Source organism: Camellia sinensis, chromosome 10 (assembly GCF_055761805.1).
Source record: "Camellia sinensis isolate YWXY chromosome 10, ASM5576180v1, whole genome shotgun sequence".
Lineage (NCBI taxonomy): Eukaryota > Viridiplantae > Streptophyta > Magnoliopsida > Ericales > Theaceae > Camellia > Camellia sinensis.
The window spans coordinates 15,803,862-15,827,339 of record NC_138970.1 but is presented as its reverse complement, the minus strand read 5'-3'; the positions used below and the strand labels follow the sequence as shown (position 1 = coordinate 15,827,339).

The 23,478-nt window shown below is 37.6% G+C and overlaps 2 protein-coding genes across 4 annotated transcripts; both read left to right on the top strand.

The window, feature by feature from the left end:
- Positions 1-532: 532 nt before the first annotated feature.
- LOC114292690 (UPF0481 protein At3g47200) lies at positions 533-5,346 on the top strand. Its single transcript, XM_082890897.1, has 3 exons — positions 533-758; positions 2,371-3,845; positions 4,588-5,346. Exons 2-3 carry the CDS (start codon positions 2,402-2,404, stop codon positions 4,632-4,634), a joined length of 1,491 nt encoding a protein of 496 aa, XP_082747023.1. The 5' UTR covers positions 533-758; positions 2,371-2,401; the 3' UTR covers positions 4,635-5,346.
- Positions 5,347-7,144: 1,798 nt separating this feature from the next.
- LOC145800974 (uncharacterized) lies at positions 7,145-13,649 on the top strand. Of its 3 annotated transcripts, XR_014341695.1 has the most exons (3): positions 7,145-8,369; positions 8,574-8,669; positions 13,403-13,649. XR_014341695.1 is itself a non-coding variant. In XM_082890896.1 (2 exons), exons 1-2 carry the CDS (start codon positions 8,346-8,348, stop codon positions 13,487-13,489), a joined length of 411 nt encoding a protein of 136 aa, XP_082747022.1. In that variant the 5' UTR covers positions 7,145-8,345; the 3' UTR covers positions 13,490-13,649. The 3 variants fall into 3 exon arrangements, 2 of the variants coding, with proteins under 2 accessions (XP_082747022.1, XP_082747021.1); XM_082890896.1 differs by having other exon boundaries at positions 7,145-8,669; XM_082890895.1 differs by lacking the exon at positions 13,403-13,649 and having other exon boundaries at positions 8,574-11,846.
- The last annotated feature ends 9,829 nt before the right edge of the window (positions 13,650-23,478 follow it).

The following is a 23,478-nucleotide window of genomic DNA, read 5'->3' as shown; positions in this document are numbered from 1 at the left end:
TACTAAACACCAACTAAAACAGAATTTAGTAGCCTAAAATGTAGACTTACGCCGACTAATATTTTTTTAGTCGCCAAAAAGTGGCATTTTAGCTACTATTTTTTTTTTTAGTCACCAATAAGTAATATATGGTGACTAAAAAATTTTAGTAGCTATTGTATCAACAAACACCGACTAATACAATTTTTAGTCACCAAAAGGTTAACTTTTGGCGACTAAATTCCTTTTAGTCGCCAAATTTGATCGCCAAAAGTGTATTTTCTTATAGTGACACTAAGTGTGAAATACATGACAAAAATAAGAGAGTTAATGTTCATTTTTAAATTTTAAGAAAATAAATTACACATACAATAAAATTATAAAGAGTTAAAATGTACCTTATTTTTAAAACAAATAGTAAAAATATATGAATATTTTAAATTTTTTTTATTAAATCATTAACCGGGCGAACGGTGCAATTTATTTGGCAAATCACAAAGAACACACGCCACATGGCCCAAATCACAGGATGGAGTGAAGTTTGCCTTTTACTACCTCACTGTCCAAAGAGTGTTCCTTTCCCTCCAAAACATGCCCAATCGTTAATATTAATAGAGTAAAAAATAAATACCAAACAGACAGAGAGGTAGGCCATCCATGGCGAATCATTCTGATTCAGTACGATACTTTCAATTTAGGGTTCATCGTAGCAAGCAAAATGGCGGAGAGCATCAGTTGGACGTCTTGCTCCGCTTTCAGGGCTCAATCACAACCACGAGGTACTTTCAATTTTTGGACATGTATAGTTGTATATCGCAATTCGTAATGATATTCCAATTCTTTCTTACTCTCTCTCTCTCTACTGTTTTAATTCCTCCTAATCAAGGGTTTCTCAGAGTAATGGATATGTATGTATATTAGCGGTGTATGTAAACACCATGTGTTTGTAATTTTATACCTAAATTTTTGGATGATTTGATGAGTGTGAAAAATCTTTAATTTTAAGTAATTGAATAGTTATTGTATATGATTAATACAGTGTTCAATAGAATAAATGCGTATATCTATTTGTACATGTATCTATAATTTTGATAAATAGTGCAAAATTTGGGAATTTATATGTATTTATAACTATTTGTTTTGTTTTTGGCCAATTTAGAAAATAAAATTTTATGGGTGGCAAGTACCAACATTTGTTATTGCCCAGTTATATGAGGCTGTATTTGTTAAAATTTAATAATTTGTAATAAAGTTTTAAGTTGGTGTGGTTGTAAACATCAAGCAAGAGCAATACAAACCATTTTGAGCTCTCTCTTCCTCTCTCTCTAAAAATCTCTCTCTCTCTCTCTCTCTATATATATATATATATATATATATTTTGGGTCTTTAATTTTCTCTTTTTTCAGAATTTGGTTCCATCATAATTTCCGCAAATATACTTTGCACCCAACAGTATTTGTGCCAAGAGTGAATAAGACCAGAAAATGTAATTGAAGAATTTGCGCCATGACACATTATTTTTATGATCTGGCTTCTAGACCACCAAATGAGTTATTGTTTCATCTCAATGCTTCTAAACCACCATTCTCTTTGTAGAGAGTATTCTATTTTGTTCCTATTATATTTTTGTTCCTAGGAATGGGAAAACTGAATTTGACAAGGTTAGGGCTGTACCTTTTCTCTTTCTAATGGGGATTAAGTTGGGCGTATTTTTTAGTAAAGAACCCTTGACCTCTCAGTATAGAGCCCTTGACCTCTCACAACTTTTATGGCGGGATGGGAAAAAAAATTAAAAAAAATTTTCTTGGGCAAAAAAAAAAAAAAAAAAAAAATAGAGAGGGTATGTAATGAAGCACTACCATGTTTAAACTCTTCTTTATTGGATTTAGTCCTTTAGCTCCTGTACAATACTGTTTAAAAACTCAAATTCACCCAGTTATGAACCTGTGGAACACTTTATGAGAAACGTGAAGATGCCATATACTTTTGATTATAGTATTAAATTTGCTTTATTTGAAGCACATTTGAATTGGATTTCCTATTTTGAAAATGCATTAAATTAAAGAAATTTTTTTTTTCTCTCCACAAGATTCAGCAGTGGGAGATTATTAAAGAATGCTTTCTAATATTATATAGGTTTAAATGTTCTTTAGTTATGTGGAGCACACATGAACTGGAGTGTCCTTGCTTCAAATCTAGAAAAATGCATCTAATACCTAGTTTGATAAACCAGAAAGCAGGGTATTTATCCCTCCCTCCAACACCCCCCCCCCAAACCGGAAAAAAAAAAAAAAAAAACAGAAAGCAAGATACTTGTTTTCAACCAACAAGCTATCACTTAATCCACAGACCTTCATTGCTAATTATTCTCATAGTGTATAAAATATATAGGGCATATTAAGTTGCGTAGCTTATACCAACAATGGCGAGTCAATGTCAGAAAGAAATTGTTGCTGATGAGGATAGAACAGTGAGTATTGAGATCAAAGAGGGTGATGAGAGAGATATTTCCTCACTTAGCAGCAATGAGTGGCTAAACTTCATAATAGATGCTAGAGGTGAGTCTCGATCTGGAAGCATCAACTCACTGAAGCCCAAAATACAGAAGGTTCAACCTATGCTTCGCGAGGTTGAATCCAACAAGAAGTGCTATGATCCCCGGGTGGTTTCAATCGGTCCCTACCACCATGGGAAACCAGAGCTTGAAGCTGGTGAAAGGATCAAAATTCCACTGGCACGATTGTATTTGAAAGACAGTAGTAAAGAAACGGTCCATGAATTATATAAGGAGGTGGTCAATGTGGCTGGTGAAGCCAGGAAATGCTATGCTGAGGGCTTGACAGATTTCACCGATGAGTCATTTGCTCGGATGATGTTCCTTGATGGCTGCTTCATCCTTCAGTACATTTACGGCATTGTAAATGCAATTCCCAAGGTTTCGGAGATAATTCACCATGCTCCTTTGGTGCGGCGAGACTTGTTCTTGTTGGAGAATCAACTCCCTTTCTTAGTGCTCCAAGTGCTAATGTGCTTGAAATCTAAAAAACACGAGGGTGAAAAAATGATCACGGCTTTCATCAAGCGCATTAGGGGCGAGCCTGGTGAAAGAGGTGGGCTAATGGAAAAAATTGAAAACTTCTTTCAGAAGAATGTTTGGAGGACACAAAGCCATCGTGAGATGATGCAGCAAAGGAATTCTGAAGACAACCCCCCCATTCATTTTCTTGAACTCGTTCGCAGGCAATATATTGATTCAACAACTTCTTCCATCGGGTGTCACATTACTGGTGATTGGTACTCTCGTCGGTCAGCCAGGGACTTCACGTCAGTTGGGATCCAGTTCAAGCCAAGCAAGACATCCCAATTGACAGACATAGATTTCAAGTCTACATGCACTTCTGGGACTCTCCAACTTCCTCCAATTATCGTTGATGACATAACAAAGTCTATTCTGTTGAACTTGGCGGCCTATGAGGCCTGCCCGGATAGTATAACTGATGTTGGTGTGACCTCGTACATATGTTTCATGGATTCTCTTATTGATCAGGATGAAGATGTGAAGGTGTTGAGGGCTAAGGGTATATTGATCAACTTTCTTGGTAGTGACGGACATGTGGCTGATCTTTTCAATGAGATAGCCACTGATTTGGTTCCAAGCCCTCATGCTTATGTTGAAGTTAAAAAGAAAATTGAAAAGCATCATAGAAGCCGCATGAAGATTTGGGTAGCAGATTGGCTTCATACATATTTTAGGAACCCTTGGACTTTCATTGCTGTCACTGCTGCAATTTTGGCCATTACATTGAGTGTCTTTCAGACTATCCTTGCTGCAATTCAGACTTACCTCACTGCCCATCCACCAAAAGGTTGAGACTTTTGGGAACACTTCTCTGCCTTTGTTTCATTCTCTTTTACTTATCAACTTTGAAAGGTTTGCTTGAGATTGATAGATTTGTTGTTGCTTGAATTTGTTTGTGATGTGATTCAATTCTTTTATGTTTACATAAAGATTCTCTGTTTCTCTTTGTTTGGTGCAGCAAATTGAGTGGCTTAGAGGTTTTTTTTTTTTTAATATTAAAAAAGTATTTGGTATAATTTCTATTTATAACTTATGAGGCGGAAATAATTAAATAAACTAAAAGAAAATTGATTATCCGAAAGCCAAAAAAGGAGTGTTTTTAAGTTTTATTTTCTGATTATCAATTTTAACTAGAGAAAAACCATACCATACTGGCTCTTTCCATCCTTGTGAGCCTCTTTTGGCTTGCTTAAAGTTATTTTTGAGTAATCACAAATATATTAATTATAATTACATAATGAAACCATATTGATAAATACACATCGGAATCATAAGAGCATCTCTAGCAACACTGATTATTTTTTTATCTTTTTATAATTTTTTTCACATTAGCCAACTTGTTTATTTCTCCAACCTATGTTTGAATTTAGCCATTTTGATTTTTATCATTTTATGTATTAGTGTGTAATCATTGAGTAGTCTTGGAGCATCTTGTGTATTGCCTATATCCGATGCTCCAAATCAATTTTATGTAAATGGATAACAAATCTAAGGTGTGAATCTAATCTAATGGAAATGATGAAAAGCAGATATAAAAGGGTTTTCAGGGCTCGAAATGATGAAAAGGCGGATGTAATAAGCTTATTAATAGCACTTGGTAGCTGGATTGTTGTTTATCCTATGCCTTCCTTCCAACTGCCGTGCTAGTGCTAACGATGGATGATTGTGAGAAGGTATAACTTTGACCGAAAATGAGCTATCTCCTAGTAGGAGGGTAGTCCAAGGAGAAGAATCATGTGGAGGGAGCAGCAGCCACGACCAACCTCTGGCCATTGCCGACGAGCACAATGTGCAGCTGAGTGTAGTAATTCAAAGCCCTCCGAGGCCAGAGCCAGAGCTAGAGCCAGAGCCAGAGTCTTGCGATGAGTGGCTAAATTCCATAATGAAAGAAGGAGGCGAGTCTGGCAAGTCTGGTGACTCCTCAAACAACACAATGCCAGAGCATAAGATGCAAAGAGTCCCCCAGACGCTTTGGCAGATGGAGTCGAAGTTACGACAGGAATTACATTGATTGTAACTTATTAAAGCTTTCATATAATATGATTGCGGTCATAGAGTCGAAGTTACGATACAATTATATTGAATCGTAACTTATTAAAGCTCCAACATGATGTGATTGCGTCATAACTTCCAACATATTACCCATTACTTTAAGCATGTTAAATCATAACCGCGGTGAATGGTACCCACAATAGAATTTGCTCTCACTTTATAAAGAGAAAAGGGCAAAACTCATGATGTACGCAACTTGGTAGAAAAGTGTTTCCCATCCATCTATTCTTTCTTTATTCCCTATCCAAAAAAAGAAAATTCTGTGTGTGATTTGCGTGTTTACTCTACAGCTTGTATTGTTATAGTTTGTTAATTACATCATACAGATATCTGGACAAACCCAACTCATTGTGGAGGAGCTCCTCCTACCCCGCCGATGTGGCAACTTATGATTGATTTCCTAATACACAATTTAAATCCATTAATTCTTATTATCTCTGGTAGTAGTAACATTTATATAAAATTTTAGGAAACCATATACTAAATCCGACATATTTTTGGTAACTACTACAATTAAATCTCTACATAAAAGCATATTTCTTTCAACTTTCAGAAAGAACTCCATTGTATTTAGGTTTCTAAAATAAACCCTAATTGAATATTCTTATCGTTTTACTCCTGCAAAACACAATAATCTTCGTCAAAGTTGGTGTTCTAGACATTTTGTCTACTGTTATTTAGAATTCATATTTGTTTGCTTATTAGTTATTGTCGTTGCATTTATGGTCATTCTAATGTATTCTATTTGTTGTTAATTTCAATGCCATTACATGATCTATCTCTTAATTAATCATGAACTTTCTCATCTTTTTGGGATCTACCTTCCCTCCCCATTCTTTTATTCTTTCACCAACAATGGAATATGCCTACAATTCTCACTAGAGTAATTATACTCAACAAATGCTTAGAATTCACAAAAATTTTAAAATCATGAATAATAGAATTATGATTGTCAAATTATCCAATTTCATACCTTGTTACTCTGAACAGATCTTTGACAAATATTATTCAATGCGTTTGATTTTAATTTTATGAATTCAATTTTCTAAAAATTGAGTTTTTTTGTTTTTCGTATTTTTTTTTGTTTTTTTTTTTTGTTTTTAGTGAATATCTTTAAAATTTTAAGAAATTTTTGTTATTTTTTTAGATGCACCTCACTTAGATGTATCTAAATAGTAAAATATTTGTGAAAAAATATTTTAAAAAATTAATAAATACATAAAAATACGAAAAATGTACTGAATTTTTATATATATATTTTTTATATTTTTGGTATTTAGTGAATTTTTTAAAGATTTTTTTTTATAAATATTATACTTTTTAAGTGTATTTATGTTAGGTGTGTCTAAAAATTAAAAAAATTGCTTAAACTATTAAAAAAATTCAGTAAAAACAAAAAAAATACGAAAAACAAAAAAATAAAATTTTAAAAACAATAAATTTTGAAAATGGAAACCAAACAGAGTGATTGTTAGTTCGCCTATGTGGTTATGAATATATTTTTATGTTATGATTCGTTATAGAAACACAAGTATAATATTTTTTTTTGTTTTTTGTTTTTGAAAAGTTGAAGGAATTATGGCTTTATATAAAGATTTAAGTGTAAAAAAATATATTGATAACCTAAAATATATAGAATTTCTAAAGACCCGTTTCCTTAAATAAATGTAAACGTTGACTACAGTTTAGGCTCAATTTGCTACAAAATTGAATAAGAATTAATAAATTTTGAATAATGTAATGGGTGGCCAATCATAAATTGGCACATCTATGGGGTAGTAGGAGTAATTGGAGGAAAACATTTTCACTCTCACTTTCACATGATAAGACCAGCACACCACCAGAGCTATTCACTTTCAGATGGTAAGACGACCTAAATGTCCATTTGAATTTGAATTTGGATCATGGTTTAAATAGTAATATATCTCATCTTTTGAATTTGGCATGGTAAGACGACCTAAATTTTCATATGAATTTGAATTTGGATCATGGTTTAAGCAGTAATATATCTCATCTTTTGATATGTATGTGAAAAACTTGTTGCCAGATTTACATAAAAGAAAAAGAATAAAAACCAAGGGACTGGATTTCTTTTTACGGAGTAACATGCAAAAAGAAAAAGCTTATGACTTTATATAAAAAGAAAAAGATCATAAACAAAAAGAACCTCGATTCTTTCTCAGAAACAAGACCAGGAAAAGCAATGCTGAACTTCATTTTTTGTTTTGATGAAGATTCTCAAACAGATAACACTTTTAACGGTGTTGATCTCAATCTAATACAATATAAGATAGTTGCTTAAAACTGGAATTGTTAAGCAGATATAAGGATCATAGGATACAGATTATACCTCCTCTTGCTAGATTGTGTATCTGATTCTTATGAGCTAGCAATGTTCGATCAGGCTTCCGACAAAGTTACTTTGAATGATGAGATATTTCAACGAGGACGAGTGTAGTCCAAGGAGAAGAATCCGGTGGAGGGAGCAGCAGCCACGGCCAGACCCGTGGCCATTGCCGACCAGCACGATGTGCAGCTGAGTGTTGTAATTGAAAGCCATCCGATCCCACAGCCACAGTCCCCCATATGCTTCGGCAGATGGCAACCAACTCCACCGTGAAATACTAGGATCCGCAGCTGGTTTCCATCGGTCCCTACCACCACAATAATACAAACCTTGAATGGTTCGAGAAAATCAAAATTCAATTCACAAGGGCGTATGTCAAAAGTTGTGAACCACGATACTCGATAACTGAATTATATGACAAGGTTGCACAGCTGGTCGGTGAGGCAAGAAGTGTTAAAATTAATGCCGTATTTACATTAGTTACATTGCATACATTAGATATATTGGATACATTGCATACATTGGATACATTGAGTTCATGTATTTTTATATTCATGTATTTTATATTTATTAGGTTCATTGTCTAAATTATATTAATGTAACTAGTTAGTTGTAAGGTTGTTTAGGTTCATGGATCTTATTCATTGAACTTATGTATAACATTCTCTATATAAAAATGATGTAAGCCCATGGGTAAAGGATATGAATGAGAAGAAAAATTCAAGATCAATACAAGTTAAATTCAATACAAAATAATAGTTCATTTGACAGAGAGTTTTATCAAAAGCTAACAGAAGTGGTATCAGAGCTTTGGTTGGGTCAAGAACAAGCTGGGCATAAAGATCGGATACGGGAAAACAAGCCCCAAAGAAGAACAAGCCAACGTCCATGGCGAATTCCAACAACCAAAATGTATGTACTCTTATCTTTAATGGTGAAAATTTTGATTTTTGGTATGTGAAAATGAGAACTATTTTTGTCTATATGGATCTTTGGGATCTTGTTGAAAATGGGTTTAAGGAACCTGAAGATAAAGGAGTTTTGACAAATCCCCAAAAAAACCAATTGAAAGAGCAAAGGAAGAAGGATTCAAAGGCTCTCTCTTTGATTCAACAGGGAGTTTCAAAAGCAATCTTTCCAAGGATTATCAATGCAACAAAAGCAAAGGAGGCATGGGATATTCTTCAAAAAGAGTATCGAGGCAACTTGAAGGTAAGAACCATCAAACTTCAATCATTGAGAAGAGATTTTGAAAATATAAAGATGAAGGATATGGACTTGTTGAATGATTATTTTTCTAGAGTTATGAAACTTGTGAACCAAATGAAAATTTATGGGGATAATATTACTAATCAAAGAGTTATTGAGAAAATTTTGATAAGTTTGTCGGAGAAATACAATTCTATTGTTGCTGTCATTGAAGAAACTAAAGATCTTGTTGATTTGAGTATTAAAGAATTGATGGATTCATTTAAAACATTTGAGCAAAGGTTGAGTAGGCAATCTGAAAAGTCAACTGAAAGTGCCTTTCAAACCAAGCTCAATGTTAGTACTTCTAATTCCCGAGGAAGAGGAAGAGGAAGAGAAATAAATGCAAGCGGAAGAGGAAGGTCTAATTTCAAAGAAAGGAAAATGAAGAGTCTACTCAACAAAAGTGTAGAATTTGCAACCGAAGCAGTCATGTTGATAAAGATTTTTGGTTTTGGGGAAAGCCAAAATGTTACAATTGCAACAAATTTGGCCATGTCAAGAAGGATTGCCAAGTCAAGAGCACTCAACAAGCTAATTTTTTCGAGGAGCAAGAAATTGAAGGGCACATGTTCTATGATTGTTACAAGGCATCGAATCGACACAAGGATGTATGGTTTCTCGATAGCGGATGTAGCAATCACATGACAGGAGATGGGAGCCTTTTTGTGAAAATGGATGCTTCCTCTAGTGCTCAAGGAAGAATGGGGAATGGTGCCTTAATCCAAACAAAAGGAAAATGTACTATTGCTATAGAGACCAAGATGGGTACAAGATTCATTTCCAATGTTCTCCTAGTTCCAGACTTGGAGCAAAATTTGCTAAGTGTTGGACAACTTATGGAGCATGGATACCTTGTTCACTTTGAAGACGATTTATGCAAAATTTTTGACAAAGAGGGGGAAAAGCCAAGTTGTAGCAAAAATCAAGATGGAGAAGAATAGAAGTTTTCCTCTCATTTTCTGGTATAGCAAAAATGCGGCTTTGAAGATGGATGTGATTGATAATTCATGGCTTTGGCATAGAAGATTTGGGCACTTGAATTTTCAAAGCTTGAAGTATCTACAACAAAAGAATATGGTTTTTGGGTTGCTGACCATTCGTGAAGTGCAACATATTTGTGAGGGTTGTACACTTGGAAAGCATCACCGGGAGTCATTTCCAAAGGAGAAAACATGGAGAGCTAAAGCACCATTGGAGCTTGTCCATACCGATGCGTGTGGACTCATGGATACACCAACTCATGGAGGTAACAAGTACTTCATTATCTTTGTTGATGATTTTACTAGAATGAGTTGGGTGTATTTCATGACACAAAAGAGTGAAGTTTTCTCTATCTTCAAGAAATTTCAAAATCTTGTTGAAAGACAAAGTAGTTGTTTGATAAAAGTATTGAGAAGTGATAAAGGCGGAGAATGCAACTCAAATGAGTTTATGAAATTTTGTGAAGATATTGGTATGGAAAGGCAATTGACCGTTAGGTACACTCTACAACAAATGGTGTGGCGGAAAGGAAGAATAGAACCATAGAGGAGATGTCCAAGTCTATGCTACATGAGAAGGGGCTACCCAAAACTTTTTTGGGTGAGGCCATGTACACAACAGTTTACTTGATGAATAGATGTCCTACAAAAGCTCTTAAGGACAAAACTGCATTTGAAGCTTGGAGTGGAAGGAAACCATCGGTAAATCACTTGAAGGTGTTTGGTTCCATTTGTTATGCTCATGTTCCAAAAGAAGTGAGGCACAAGCTTGATGAAAATAGTAAGAAATGCATCTTTGTGGGTTATAGCTCGAAATCCAAAGGCTATAGACTCTTCAGTTTGGATCAAAAGAAGGTGATTATTTGTAGAGATGTTCTCTTTGATAAGAAGGCGTCTTTTGATTGGAAGGAAAAGAAAGTCCAAGATCAAGGCATTGGTTTCAATGAAGAATCGGAAAGTCCACAAGTTAAAGAAGTTGCAACTGTTGAATCTCTACAAAGATTGTCACCAATTGCTAGTTCACAATCTTCTCCAAATTCAAGTCCAAGTTCAAGTTCAAGTTCAAATTCAAGTTCTTCATCTCAAAGTTCAACTCCAAGAAATATAAGGAGTCTTGGTGATGTGTATGCAAGATGCAATTTATGCATTGTTGAACCTGAAAATTTTGAAGAGGCATGTAATGACCCCAAAATGCGTATAAGAAATCATCTTGATTTAACTATGAGATGATGTGTTTTAATTTAATTATATCTATTGGAATTGAAGCATTATCTGTTGAGTTACGGATTTAAAATTGAAATTACCGACCTTTATGGGTTCAGAAATCAAAATTGAGTACTTATGTATGTTAATGGGAATTTTTAGAACTATTTGGGAAAATTAATTGGAAATCTAATTTGTCTGATTCGTTAATGAACGTTTGGGTGGTTACCTTTATACTGCAAATTGAAGGCCCTAGAGGCTTCAGAAACCGGAGCAGGGGGCATATTTATGGTCAGCGTAATTTTTAGAGTCACCTGGGAACTTTAATTGAAATTTGATTTTGCGCGATTCGTAAGGCCACGTTTGGATCTCCCTATTGTGTTAAGTCATGTGTGTGTGTTTATTTAGATATATAGATATGTTTTTGAGTGATTGGTCTCATCTTTTGGAAGCCAAAATATCTAAAAGAGAGAGAAGAGAACCGTAAGGGAGAAAAGAGAAGAGAGACCAAGATTCTTGATGAAAAGCTTAACAATCATGGGGGTTTGAACGGAATTGAAGAAAGAGAAGGGAGATCAACCATGGAGGCTTGAGGAAATGGAGGAGAATTAAAAGGAAGACAAAGATTGAACTAAGGTATGATTACCTATCTTGAATCCTTATGATTAAAGCATCAATTACATGAAATCAAGGATTAATATAGAAGATGTGAGCTTTGAACCCCAACTATGGCTATATTATGTTCTTGTGTTCTTGTGCTTGGAAATTGAATAATAGTTTGAGGTAATGATGTTTGATGGAGATTAAAAATATGAAATTTGTTATGTATTAAAGGGTTTTGGGCTTTGATTTACATGGAATTGAGGTTTGATTTTGAAAATGAGAAGTTCCAATTTTTTAGCCATTTTCGGACTGCAAACTGTCCAAGGCCGCACGTGCGGCACTGTTTCCCCGCACGTGCGGAGACAACTCTGTCCAGCCAACTTTGAACACGCATATCTTTTGCATCCGGACTCCGTTTTGAGTGATTCTTGAGCCTAAAGTCAAGCCCCGGAAGTCTAGTTTCCAATGGCTGTGTTCTCACTCCCAAATTCTAAATACAGAAATAGACCCAAATTAGTGACGGTTGTTCACTTTCTGTCAACCAGTTTTGTACCATTTCTTCACCTAAACCATTTCCCATCGATTTCTCCTATTTTCTGAGACATGGATTATAACTTATTAAAGAATAATGAGCTTGGTACCACCATGGCTAAGTGATTGAATGATCAAAGAGAATAAGTAAAGGATCGAGTATAATCTCATATTATGTGTTATGCAGTGTACTTGTAGGTCGAGACGAGGACATCGTCCCATTACTACCGGGAGCCGATCACTATAAGTAATAGTGGTGTAACAATATGTTTCACTTATTTCCTGTGATTATGATTTATGTATTGTTATTTGTGAATGGTCTATTCCATTGATGTTGTGCTTTGCTTCAATTAATTGATATGCTTGAGTAATGACATTGATATGGACCTAAGGTCGTTCTGTTCCTAGTAATAAACCGTGGGAAAATCTTTGTGCACTAGTGAGTAATAGTACTGTAGTAGTACGTTTTGCTTACCGTTCATATTAACATTAACGTTCTGTTACCTGCAAGTTAACTTTATTGATTCATGATGAACAAATGGAATATGTGTGCATCATAGAGCAATGATATCTTTGCGTATCTGGAGTCATTCTATTTTGCCATTGACGGGCCTGAGGCCGTTATGATATGAATTGTTCTGTCCCTGTTAACCGTACTATAGTGATACATGTGCCTACTGTTAATAGTTATTATTAACATTCTGTTATATGCAAGACAACTATGTCGACCTGTAATAAACCATGGGGAAATCTTTGTGGCAATTGTGTAACGGTATTCTCATGAATCTGGGATTAATCTGTTCTGTTTACCTGCTCCGGCTATGCTATGCCATAATATGAATTGTTCGGTCTTTAAGATCTAATGATTTCTGGTATGGAACAAAGTGCTGTACGGAACTAAGTGCTGCAATGTGAGTCACCTCTAGAATCCGTGCGAGACACCTCTTGGGTCCCTTTATGGGTCATCAGGTCCCTTCATGGGTCATTAGGTCATTTCATGGGTCATTTGATTTGTTAACGCTATGGACGTACCATGTATGATTATATGCAAAATCTCAGCATGAAAATGATTATGAATATGTATGTGAATCTGTTATATCTGGGCCGGGGGCCAATCTGTGAAATCTGTGAGGCCTACGGCCAATCTGTGGAATCTGTTAGGCCTATAGCCAATTTGTAGAATTTGTGAGCCTATGGCGAATCTGTAACTCCGTTACGCCTAAGGCCGTTCTGAAAATGTTTACAAGACAAGAGTAATTATATGACCTCTGCACTTATATACGTTTTAAATATTACAATTCAAGTTTAATCATTAAATTGTTTGAGTGCTATTATTCACTGAGCTTTGCTCATTCTGTTTTATGTATATTTCTGTAGGTGCCATCGGGGATTGACACTAGAGTTATACTGAGGTTCGCCTGTCTGCCAAGTCACCTGGGGTATGTCTCCACATGGAGGCCTTAATTTGTGTTGGGAGTCATAAATTATTAAGTCTTATGTAAGTGTGTGTGAGATCTATATAAATTCTATGATTGTATATGTATATTTGGAAGTGTATTTAAATACTTAAACCCAATTAAACCATCATGTATGCACAAGCTCAATGGATGTTGTCTTTTATTGATATTGCTTCCGCTTAAGGCCCCGTATGTGATTAAATATTATTCTAACATTCTGTTTTGAGGCCTATGTACAGGCCGGTCATGGACCAAACTTTTAGGGGCCGGTTTGGGTCATGACAGGTGGTATCAGAACATGAGTTGAGATCTCACACACGTGTCCATTGAACATTAGAGTGTCTAGAATGCATTTAAGTTGCATGCATCCAGTAATGAAAGGATATGATGTGCATTTTAAAAGATGTATGTGAGCTTGTATAATACGTTGAGTATTGAGATTAAGAATGAGAATTCTCACGGACTTTGAAGTAATAAAAGAAGATTCATATGTTTTGTATCATAGACTGAGTTTTGTGACTAAGGAAAATTGGATAATTGTTATGAAGTGAGAAGGGGTTACATAAGGCTAAAGTTTTGAAAGATGTGGAATATCGGTGTTCTTCGGCTAATCAAATTGATAAGTATAAGCATGCTTATGGAAACGTGATGTGAATAGAGATTAAACTTAGTTTTTATATGGATTACATGTGAAATTAACCATAAGAAATTTCAGGGAAACTAAGGTGTGGTCGATAAATAAAGTGTATGGAATTGTGACAATTGAGAAATGCGATGATCAATAATGAGTATGGGATTTGAGAATTAGAGAATGGCTTGATATAAGAAGCAGAGATGAAGGAACTGCCCCATCCATATCTTTGTATACTTGTGTGTGTTATGATTAAAAATGTGAAACTATGTGTTATGGAGTAATTAATGAATGATATGTGATGTGTTAACAATCTGCATCTTATGACTCTAGGAGTAGGGATGAAATGGAATGTTGATAAATACAAGTATCATGATCTGTGATCACAGGGTATTTGGTGGAATTTTATGGAAATTTAGTAATACAGGGAAATTGACATTTTGACTAGATTGTTTGTGGTGTTGAATATGTTAATTTGTAGAGATAGAATGTATGTTGAGGAAATTAGGATATATATGCTGGCGAAGGAAAATATTATCTGAAATCTTGAATCATAGAGGTAAATGACTTGGTATGGTATTATGTATTAAGACAATTTGTATTTAGTGTCTTGAGGGAAAGGTAGTAAGAATGAGGTGATGCTTAAGTTGCCCTACCAAGTGTAAGAATACGAATGGGCATTGTTAACGTAGTGAGATGATATGTCTGTTAATCAAATTACTTGGGTTGTTAAAGTGGATCATTGGTGAAAAGAAGGTCATGTAGTGAATCTTTCTATGGGACGATAAGTGAAGTTTTGTTCCTCCTTTCAGTTCGAATATATATTCTTGTGAATGAATGTAAATAAAAGGAAAATTGTGTCTCTTTTGTGGACTACCATTTGTCTGAAAGACATAATTTTGTTCTGATGCGTTTTTGTTCTGAACCTAATATATTGTTATCATAACTTCACTATTATTGACTAAGGACGAAATATTTGTTTGAGAATTAATTCAAGGCTTATTCCTTTATTATGATCTGAAAATGAGTGATCATTGGAATGAAACTTATGTGATCTGTGTTATTTAGAGATATCAAACCACCAATTACGTTCGGTACTTCTGACATAGATGAATAATGTATGATCTTGTGTGAGTTGACTATAGACCTAAGTAAGTAATGTCCTTGAAAAGATACTTTCGTATAAATGATTCTGAAAATGGCTATGCTATCTAATGTTTAATGAAATCTATATTTTGGTTACGAACTGTTCTATATGATAACTATTTTCTGAAATGATAAAATATGTTATGAACCTCTGACATGTTTAGAATATGATGAGTTTTCCGGGTAATTTCCCCAAAATGACGAGATATGCTACGAAACTCTGATTGTTCAGGATATGACAAGTTTTCTGAAAAAGGATATTTTGCTATGCATGAATGAGTTTTGTGACGCCCCGATTCTACACTATAGGTTGCAGTCAAGGGAAAGTCACTAGTGAGTCCTATGGTCAATAACCAAGTAAGATCCCAGATCGCCGGAGGAGTCAAAATAGCCTCCCTTCTAAGTCCAGCTTTCTTAGGCAGCGCACTACCTTTTTGACAGATCTTACAAGGCATTGACACAGGTCTCATAAGCAACGATAAGGTTCATACATAGGATATAAATACATAATAACCACAATTATACTTGCTTCAAAAGATTGTTCAATTACATTACATTCCAGAAGAAAGTTTAAGTCTTCAAATGAGTCTTATAAAATAACAAAAAGGAAATTTCTAGTATTACTAAGATAGCCAAAAGTCTTCAAAGGTTTCCGGCTCGACGTCTTCCGCTATGAGTTCCGCTTCGTCACCTGGCATGATACGCTGTGAGCTTTGAATACTAAGTAACCACACACACACCCCACCCCTTTTTCCCAGTCCAATTATAACATCAAGTAATAAAGCATGATACTTCAATAAATAAATGAAGGGTTAAGTTAAATGTTAGCAAACTAGAAATTCCCCAAAGAGATTTCGTCCTCCCAACCACAAGAATCGGACGCGGATTATTCGGTATGCCCCCTCTTTTGCTGCTTTGTTGCAGACCTAACCTCAGATGCCTACCAACGGTTATGTACCGTGTAGCGCCAACCGCAGGGTGTAGACGCGTCCGCGTGGGGCCCTCGCTACAGTTCGGACTCGATTTGTGTCACGGTTCCTAATCTGAACCAAAGAGTCCAAATCCGACAAATCGTTTTGAGAAACAGATTTTTGAAAAGAAGTTCCAAACATGGACTGCTTTGCCAGATACAGAGTCGCCACCTAAATATTTTATTTTGGGGGAATTTAGGAAACCCTGACTCGGTGCCAAAGGCCACGTGTCCGTCATCACCAAAGTTGCCTCGGCTCGGGAACTTGGGTACGATTGGGGAAGGTCAGCTATGAGCACCCCCTCTCGCCCGATCCGAAGATCGGCCTCTACTAACCGTGATATCCGTTTTTGAAAACGTTATGTGTTCTTATTCCGGTTATTAGCCTAGAATTACTATGTTATGCGCACAGCAAACAAGTATAGACTAGATTGCCTAATTTGGGAATAAGCATTGCATATCCGTTTGTTTTGGAAAATGTTTTGGAATTTGCTACTCGCAAGTAGGCTAAAACATGGATTTCAATGAGCTATTCCAACTCAGGCAATCCAACCTTCACCCACAGGCATTCAAGCAGTTTATATCACATAAGCAGCTAGCCTCATGGTAATCATGCTATCATGGCAACACCCACACGCATGCAAGGATGCTAAAGCATAAATACTTACATCGTACTCCGTGCCAAAACAAAGAACTCGTTAGCAATCAATGCGTGATCCAAGTCCATGTTTAAATGTCTAATGCAACGCATGCGGAATGTCACTAGAGTAGGCTCGGCTATTCTATGAATGACATGTGAAAATGCACAAGTAGCATGTATTCAAGTTAGATTTGAAATACCAATGCAGTTAGCATGATGCGCCGAGCCCGGTGCATGCAATACTGATGAATGATGAACGCATGCATAGCATAAGGTATGCTAAATTAAACATGTCTTATTACTAACCATCAAAGCAGGTAAGTAAAAGGGAGAAAGAAGTGGGGGTTGGAAGACATGCACACACTCACTCACACTTATTACAAATTCGCTCTCGTTCGGAGGGACCGAAAGAATAATACAAATTAACTAACTCGCAAGCTAATTAATTATTACAAATCACCTAATTAATTAACAAATTAACTAAGCATAAGGAAAGCAATAAAAGGGGGGCTCGGGAAGAGGGTTCGATGCGCGCGTGCTCGGGTCTTGCTCGGAAGTGCACTGCCATGCATAGGCCGCCTCTGTTTTCCCTACTCTGCCTCTTTGAAGACTGCCAAAGTCTCAGAATTGCTTCCCTGGACATTGGGAGACACCACCGGCTGAGTAGAATAGCCAACCGCAGTGGTATGTGATCATCGGCTGTTGGTGAAGCTATCGGCCACCAATGGATTGCCGGTCGGCACTAAACACTGCCAGTCGGCAAAGAATGTCTGCAGGACCTGCAATTGACAGCAACAGAGGGCAAGGCATATCATGGCAATGCAATTCAAGCAATGTATGCACCAATCCTATCCCTCATCATGTGTATGACTCAAAGGGACATGGTCCTTGGTTCTCGGACCATCAAGTGCGCATTGCAATGCGTGATGGCCCAAGAGACCAAGTTGTGCACTTTCATGTCAAATGAAATGCAAACCAAATAAGCACATGAAGGCCCAACCTCTATCACTTGATTTCAAGAGGCAAGGCATACATGTTCAATGCGATGCAACCTAAGCATGTTAGCTAATATGCAACATGGCATAAAAGAGAGCATACAAACATGCAATGCACATTAGGTACACAACCTAAGCAACAAAGCAAACAAGCATGCCACAATTATGCAAACCACTAGAGCATGCAAGATGTAATCCAATCACGCAACATGCTAGCAACTTGACCAATGGAATGCAAGGCGAATGCAAGTGATTTCAAGCATGTAACATGTGCAACCAAAGCATGCAAACATGGGATGATGTAACAACACTTGAATGGCATGCATGGGATGGACTTACACTAATTGGACAGCTCTAAGTTAGGTCCAAAACAGTGGCCAAAAGCTTAAGAAAATGGGACCAAACACACATACACACATGCATATGTTAAGGCCTAACGCTTAAGCATCAAAGGACAACTTTTAAGCACACTTAAAAGGGAATAATCATGGACATATGGCATGCACTATAAGCCTTGAAAATCATGCTATAAGAGGTGCCAAACCAACTTATACAAGACAAACATTAGAATGCAAATGGTCCAAGCATTTAAAGCAAGTCAAAGGGGACTTAAACCATGGCTAAGCTAACCGAGCCTCACAAGGCCAAGAAGGCTTAAGACAGGTCCAAGGCAGACCTAGACCATGCAAAGGGACCCTCTAGATGGCATCTAAGTGGCTCAAATTTAAAAGCATGCACAAAGGCCAAAACATGGAGCATGCAACACAATCCTTTTAAAACATCAAAGGAGCCATAAATACAAGTATACAAGCATGCTATATGGACTGAAATGACATGGAAAATGGTCCCAACCCACTAAATCAAAGCAAGTAATGCATTCTATACACTTATACACTTAAGGCCAACAAGCCAAAATGCAAAGGGGCTATACAATGCATGCCAAAGTCGACCCAAACAACTATGGACAGACCTTAAATATGGCAAAATAAGCATGAAAGCTTCACAAGGCTAAGCCTAAAACATGCTAGAATAATGGTTTACAACCTAAGGCATGTTAAGGCAACAAAATGGCATTACAAGGCATGTATGCTAAGCAAGCATGGTGTACCAAAACCAACTAAAGACAGAGGCATATTATGACATAATAAGCACAAAAATCAGCTAAGGCATGGTCAACAAGAGCCTAAGCTAGGTGCTCCCTCAAGAGGCAAAAATGGTCCTTTTCAAGGACAACAAGGAGAGGGGGTGGCCCTCTCCTTCTTGGGACCTCAAGGCACCATCCTCACCTCTGAAATCCCTCAAGATTTTAGTGGTGAGGAGGCCCAAACACCAAGGTCTCGGAGCTCACTCAAAATGGCACAAAATGGAGCCTTACAAGGCTTAAGAGGGGTCAAACAATCTCAAATCACAAAACACTCTAAACAAACTATTTAGAGGGCCTAAAAACAGAACTTTTTTATGTTATATACTAAACACAAAAACAATTGCAAGGTAGGCAAAAATACAATGCAAGAAAGGGGTAAAAAGGAGCAAGCTTCTTACCCTTGAAGACCTTCTTCAACAATGGAGCTCTAGCAGCTTCTTTAGGTTGAAACCAGCTTCAAAACCTCCAAAACAACCCTCAAGAGGCCTCAGCTCCAAAGGATGGTGTAATGGTGGGTGCTTGTGAGCAAAAGTAAGACAAAACACACACACTAAGCTCAAGAGAGAGAGAGAGATAGAGATATAGGATATATACAAATTCCTAACCCTAATATCAAAACTCTCTAAAACGTTGTCTAACCCTAATGCCAAGAGAGGAGACTCTCTCTTATAGAGCTCTCTCTTGTAAAGCTTGTCAAATAAGCTTGTCAAGAGAGAAATCCCTCCATACACGTGTATGGAGGGGAGCAGAGTGGGTGCCAACTATCACAGCTGGCACAAAATATCTACCAAAAGTAGATGAACAGTGATCGGCCATTCAAAATTGCCATTTTGGCAAAATAAATGGCCGATCGGCAACAAAGAGTGCCGACCGGCAATATACATTGCCGATGGAACAAAATCACTGGCCGGTGGCCTCAAGCCATGGCCGGTGATGTCTGGGGATGCCTCACAAGGCATTCCCTGCCCCTCCAAGGCAAAACACAAGTGTTTGGTGCAAAACCAGACACAACACGGTCGAGTCGAGAGGTCCTGAGGCAAGGCGCGCAACCGAGACCTCCGGGAACTCAAGACGAACACAAACAAGGGTAATCACCAAGTGTTCCAATGGTGATGTCCAAGTCTTGAGGACGGTCAAAAATGGGGTGTCTACAGTTGCCCCTCTTTGACAGAACTCGAAAGTCATAACAATGACGGGAGTGAATGTCAAAGCCCAGAGATGACTCATTTTTGACAAGGCCGAAGACTCAGACAAACATGCAAGACAAACAAGATATGCGCCCGAAGGCAGGGGCAAAATGCAAGACAATGCACAGAGCCGGACATAACTTATGATCATGCAAAGAAACCTGTAACGAAGCATAACATGCGACAGTTTTAAGCTAGCATACGCCAAACTACACTACAATGCAGAAAGGATGTAAGAGAATTATGCAATTCTCGATACGTCTCACTCGGAGGATATAATACCTGTGCGGTTCGTCTAGTTGCACCAGCCTCAAATGAACCGTACATACAATATCGTGCCTGTAAAGAAAACAACTCAACATGTACGATGTTATTAGCAACATGCATGACAACGCAAAAATGGATGCAAGATGATATGCAATATATACAAAACCATGTATAACCAATGCAAATGAAAATGCAATGCAATTGAAACAATGCAAACTATATGCAAAGCAATTGAATCATGATCCAATCATGAGCGGTTCGAAACCACACCTATGTCAAATAGATTGATGGAGGTAACAAGTCCGTCTACCATAGAATGGTCAACTGAACTATGAGTAATGTAGACAGACACAAGAACAAGTATTGGGGGGGGGGATGACATAAGTGGGGGAACGACCCACTGAGGAAAGGACTACGATCCTAATGCTGGATGCAACAATTACACTACAATGTAATATATAATGAAAATGCTGGGGAAATGGCAACGGATATGGCACGCGGGCCAAACCAAATCTTGCCTAGGCAAGGCATGTACACATACAAGCCAGGTCTAACATAGAACGGTCCACTGAACTATGCTTCGACACGAGAAGTATGGGCACATACCGGACCAAGCTCAACATGGAAAGGCGCAAGCCATAAATGGAAGGTGATGCAATGAATGCATGCAAATTACAATGCAATATCTACAAATATGCAATGGAATGGAAATGCAATATAATGGATATGGCCTGCGGGCCAAACCAAATCTTGCCTAGGAAAGGCATGTACATATACAAGCCGTGTCTAACATAAAACGGTCTACTGAACTATGTTTCGACGTAAAAAGTATGGGCACATACCGGACTAAGCTCAATCATGGAAAGGCGCGAGCCATAGATGGAAGTGATGCAGTGAATGCATGCAAACGACAATGCAATATACACTATATGCTAATGATGTAATGGATATGGCACGCAGGCCAAACCAAATCTTTGCCTAGGAAGGGCATGTACATGTACAAGCCGCGTCTAACATAGAACGGTCCACTGAACTATGCTTCGACACGAGAAGTATGGGCACATACCGGACCAAGCTCAACATGGAAAGGCGCAAGCCATAGGCGGAGATGATGCAATGAATGCATGCAAATAACAATGCAATATGCACTATATTCTAATGATGCATGACAATGCAACTATTTACGATGATGCATGACAATGCATGTTTTTTTCTGTTTGTTTTTGTTTTTCAAATGCATGATGATGCATGATTTTGAAGTGCACGACAACGCGCAGCTTTTGAGATGCGCGTGAACTTGAATATGCGACGACGCGAGTCGCTTGAAGTACATGTATAATGCAACTTATCAAAAGTCGTTCGGGCACGACAAACACCGAAGGACTTGAACCTTCAGAGGATTTAGGGTCTCCTAGACCATAAAAATTCTCGATATGTCTCACTCGGAGTATATCATACCTGTCCGGTTCGTCGGATTGAAGTAGGGCATCACTCCGGTTGGACTGAATCTGCGCGGCTTCACCAAAAAGGGCATAACTTTTTGCACAGGAGGAATTTTAATGCAAGTTTTGCGCCATTGGAAAGCTAACTTCTAGGGCTTCAATATGGACATCCACCGGCCATTTTTTGGCCTTGGAAGCCACCTACCGGCCATCAATTTAGCCGACCGGCCAGTCAAAATAGCCGACCGACCAAATAAGTAGCCGACCGACCATTTATTTGGCCAATGGCCTCCTTTTCTGGCTGGTACCACCTTTTTGACTCTTGTAGGCATGGTGCATGCCAGCTGTGCCAGCTGGGGTGCACAGACCCTGCCCCCATACGCGTATGTGGCTGTTTTGGCCCCTTTGCACCCTTTTTGATCCAAACTTCCTCTAGAAGATTGCACCCTTTGCTCAAGCTTCTTGAGGAAGCTTGACCCTTTGTCTTAGCTTCCTCAAGAAGCTTGAACCTTTGGGTTAGCTTCTCTTGGAAGCTTGGACCCTTTGACCCTTCTTTTATTAGCTTCTTTAAGAAGCTTGGAGCCATTCCCTTTTCTATATAAGGAGACCCTCCTCCTCCTTTGTTTTGGTTCAGCAAAAAACCAGACCTTACATCTAATATATGATATATATCACCCTCTCTCTCTATATCTCCCTCTCTCTCTACATTTGGTTGTGTTAGAGGGTTCAAAAGGGTCTTGTTCTTGGCCATTTACACTACACCTCTAAGCCTAACACCTCCACCATCCATTCCAGCACCTTGGAACTCATTTTCAGAGGTTCAAAGCTCACTTTCTTGGTCTGAGGGTGGCTGCATTGCTGTGCTACAAGGGTAAGTCCTCATTTTCCCTATTTTTGCATTATTTTTCTCTATACCTTAGCTCCATTTTCAAGCATTTTCGAGCCTTGGTGCAAACTGAAGATAGTCTTATTTTGAGCTCCTCTTTGTGTTTGTTTCAGAGTACTTTTCTGTTTGAGGTTTCCTACCCCCTTGTATGCTTTATCTCTCTTTTAGGGCTTATTTTGCATGATATATTAGCCTTATTTGTGAGCATTTTTGGACCATGACCTAAACTGAAGAAAGTTTTGTTTTGACCTCCTCTTTAAGTTTTATTGAGATCACTTTTCTGTTTAGAGTCATTTTCTTCCTTGCATGCTTCGTTTCCCCATGTTTTGAGCCATGCATGTGAGCATTTGCATTGGCCTTGTTTTAGCCTCTTAGCCACTGAAATCCAGTGGATTTTCAGTGGCCTTGATATGTCTTTGAGCTCCAAAATCATAGAGGGATGACCCTCTCACCCCCCATTCTCTTTACTAGCATTGTTGGCCTTTCAAAGGGACTCTATTTTGCATGCATTGAAGTCATGTTTCAGGCCTTATTTTGTGAGTTTTATGGTCTGCATTAGCTCTGTCCAGAGTCCGTTTTGCTATATTTTATGTCTATGATGCATGTGTAGAACAAACCAACTTAAGGCCTTTCAAAGGTCTTTCATTTGCATGCTTCCTAGGTTAATTTTAGGGCATTTTTGGTGAGT

Coding starts and splice junctions, on each gene's coding strand:
- LOC114292690 (XM_082890897.1), top strand. CDS start 2,402: ATGGCGAGTCAATGTCAGAAAGAAATTGTTGCTGATGAGGATAGAACA. Junction 3,846..4,587: donor CACTGCCCATCCACCAAAAG/GTTGAGACTTTT, acceptor GATGAAAAGCAG/ATATAAAAGGGTTTTCAGGG.
- LOC145800974 (XM_082890895.1), top strand. CDS start 8,346: ATGGCGAATTCCAACAACCAAAAT. Junction 8,370..8,573: donor CGAATTCCAACAACCAAAAT/GTATGTACTCTT, acceptor TTGATTCAACAG/GGAGTTTCAAAAGCAATCTT.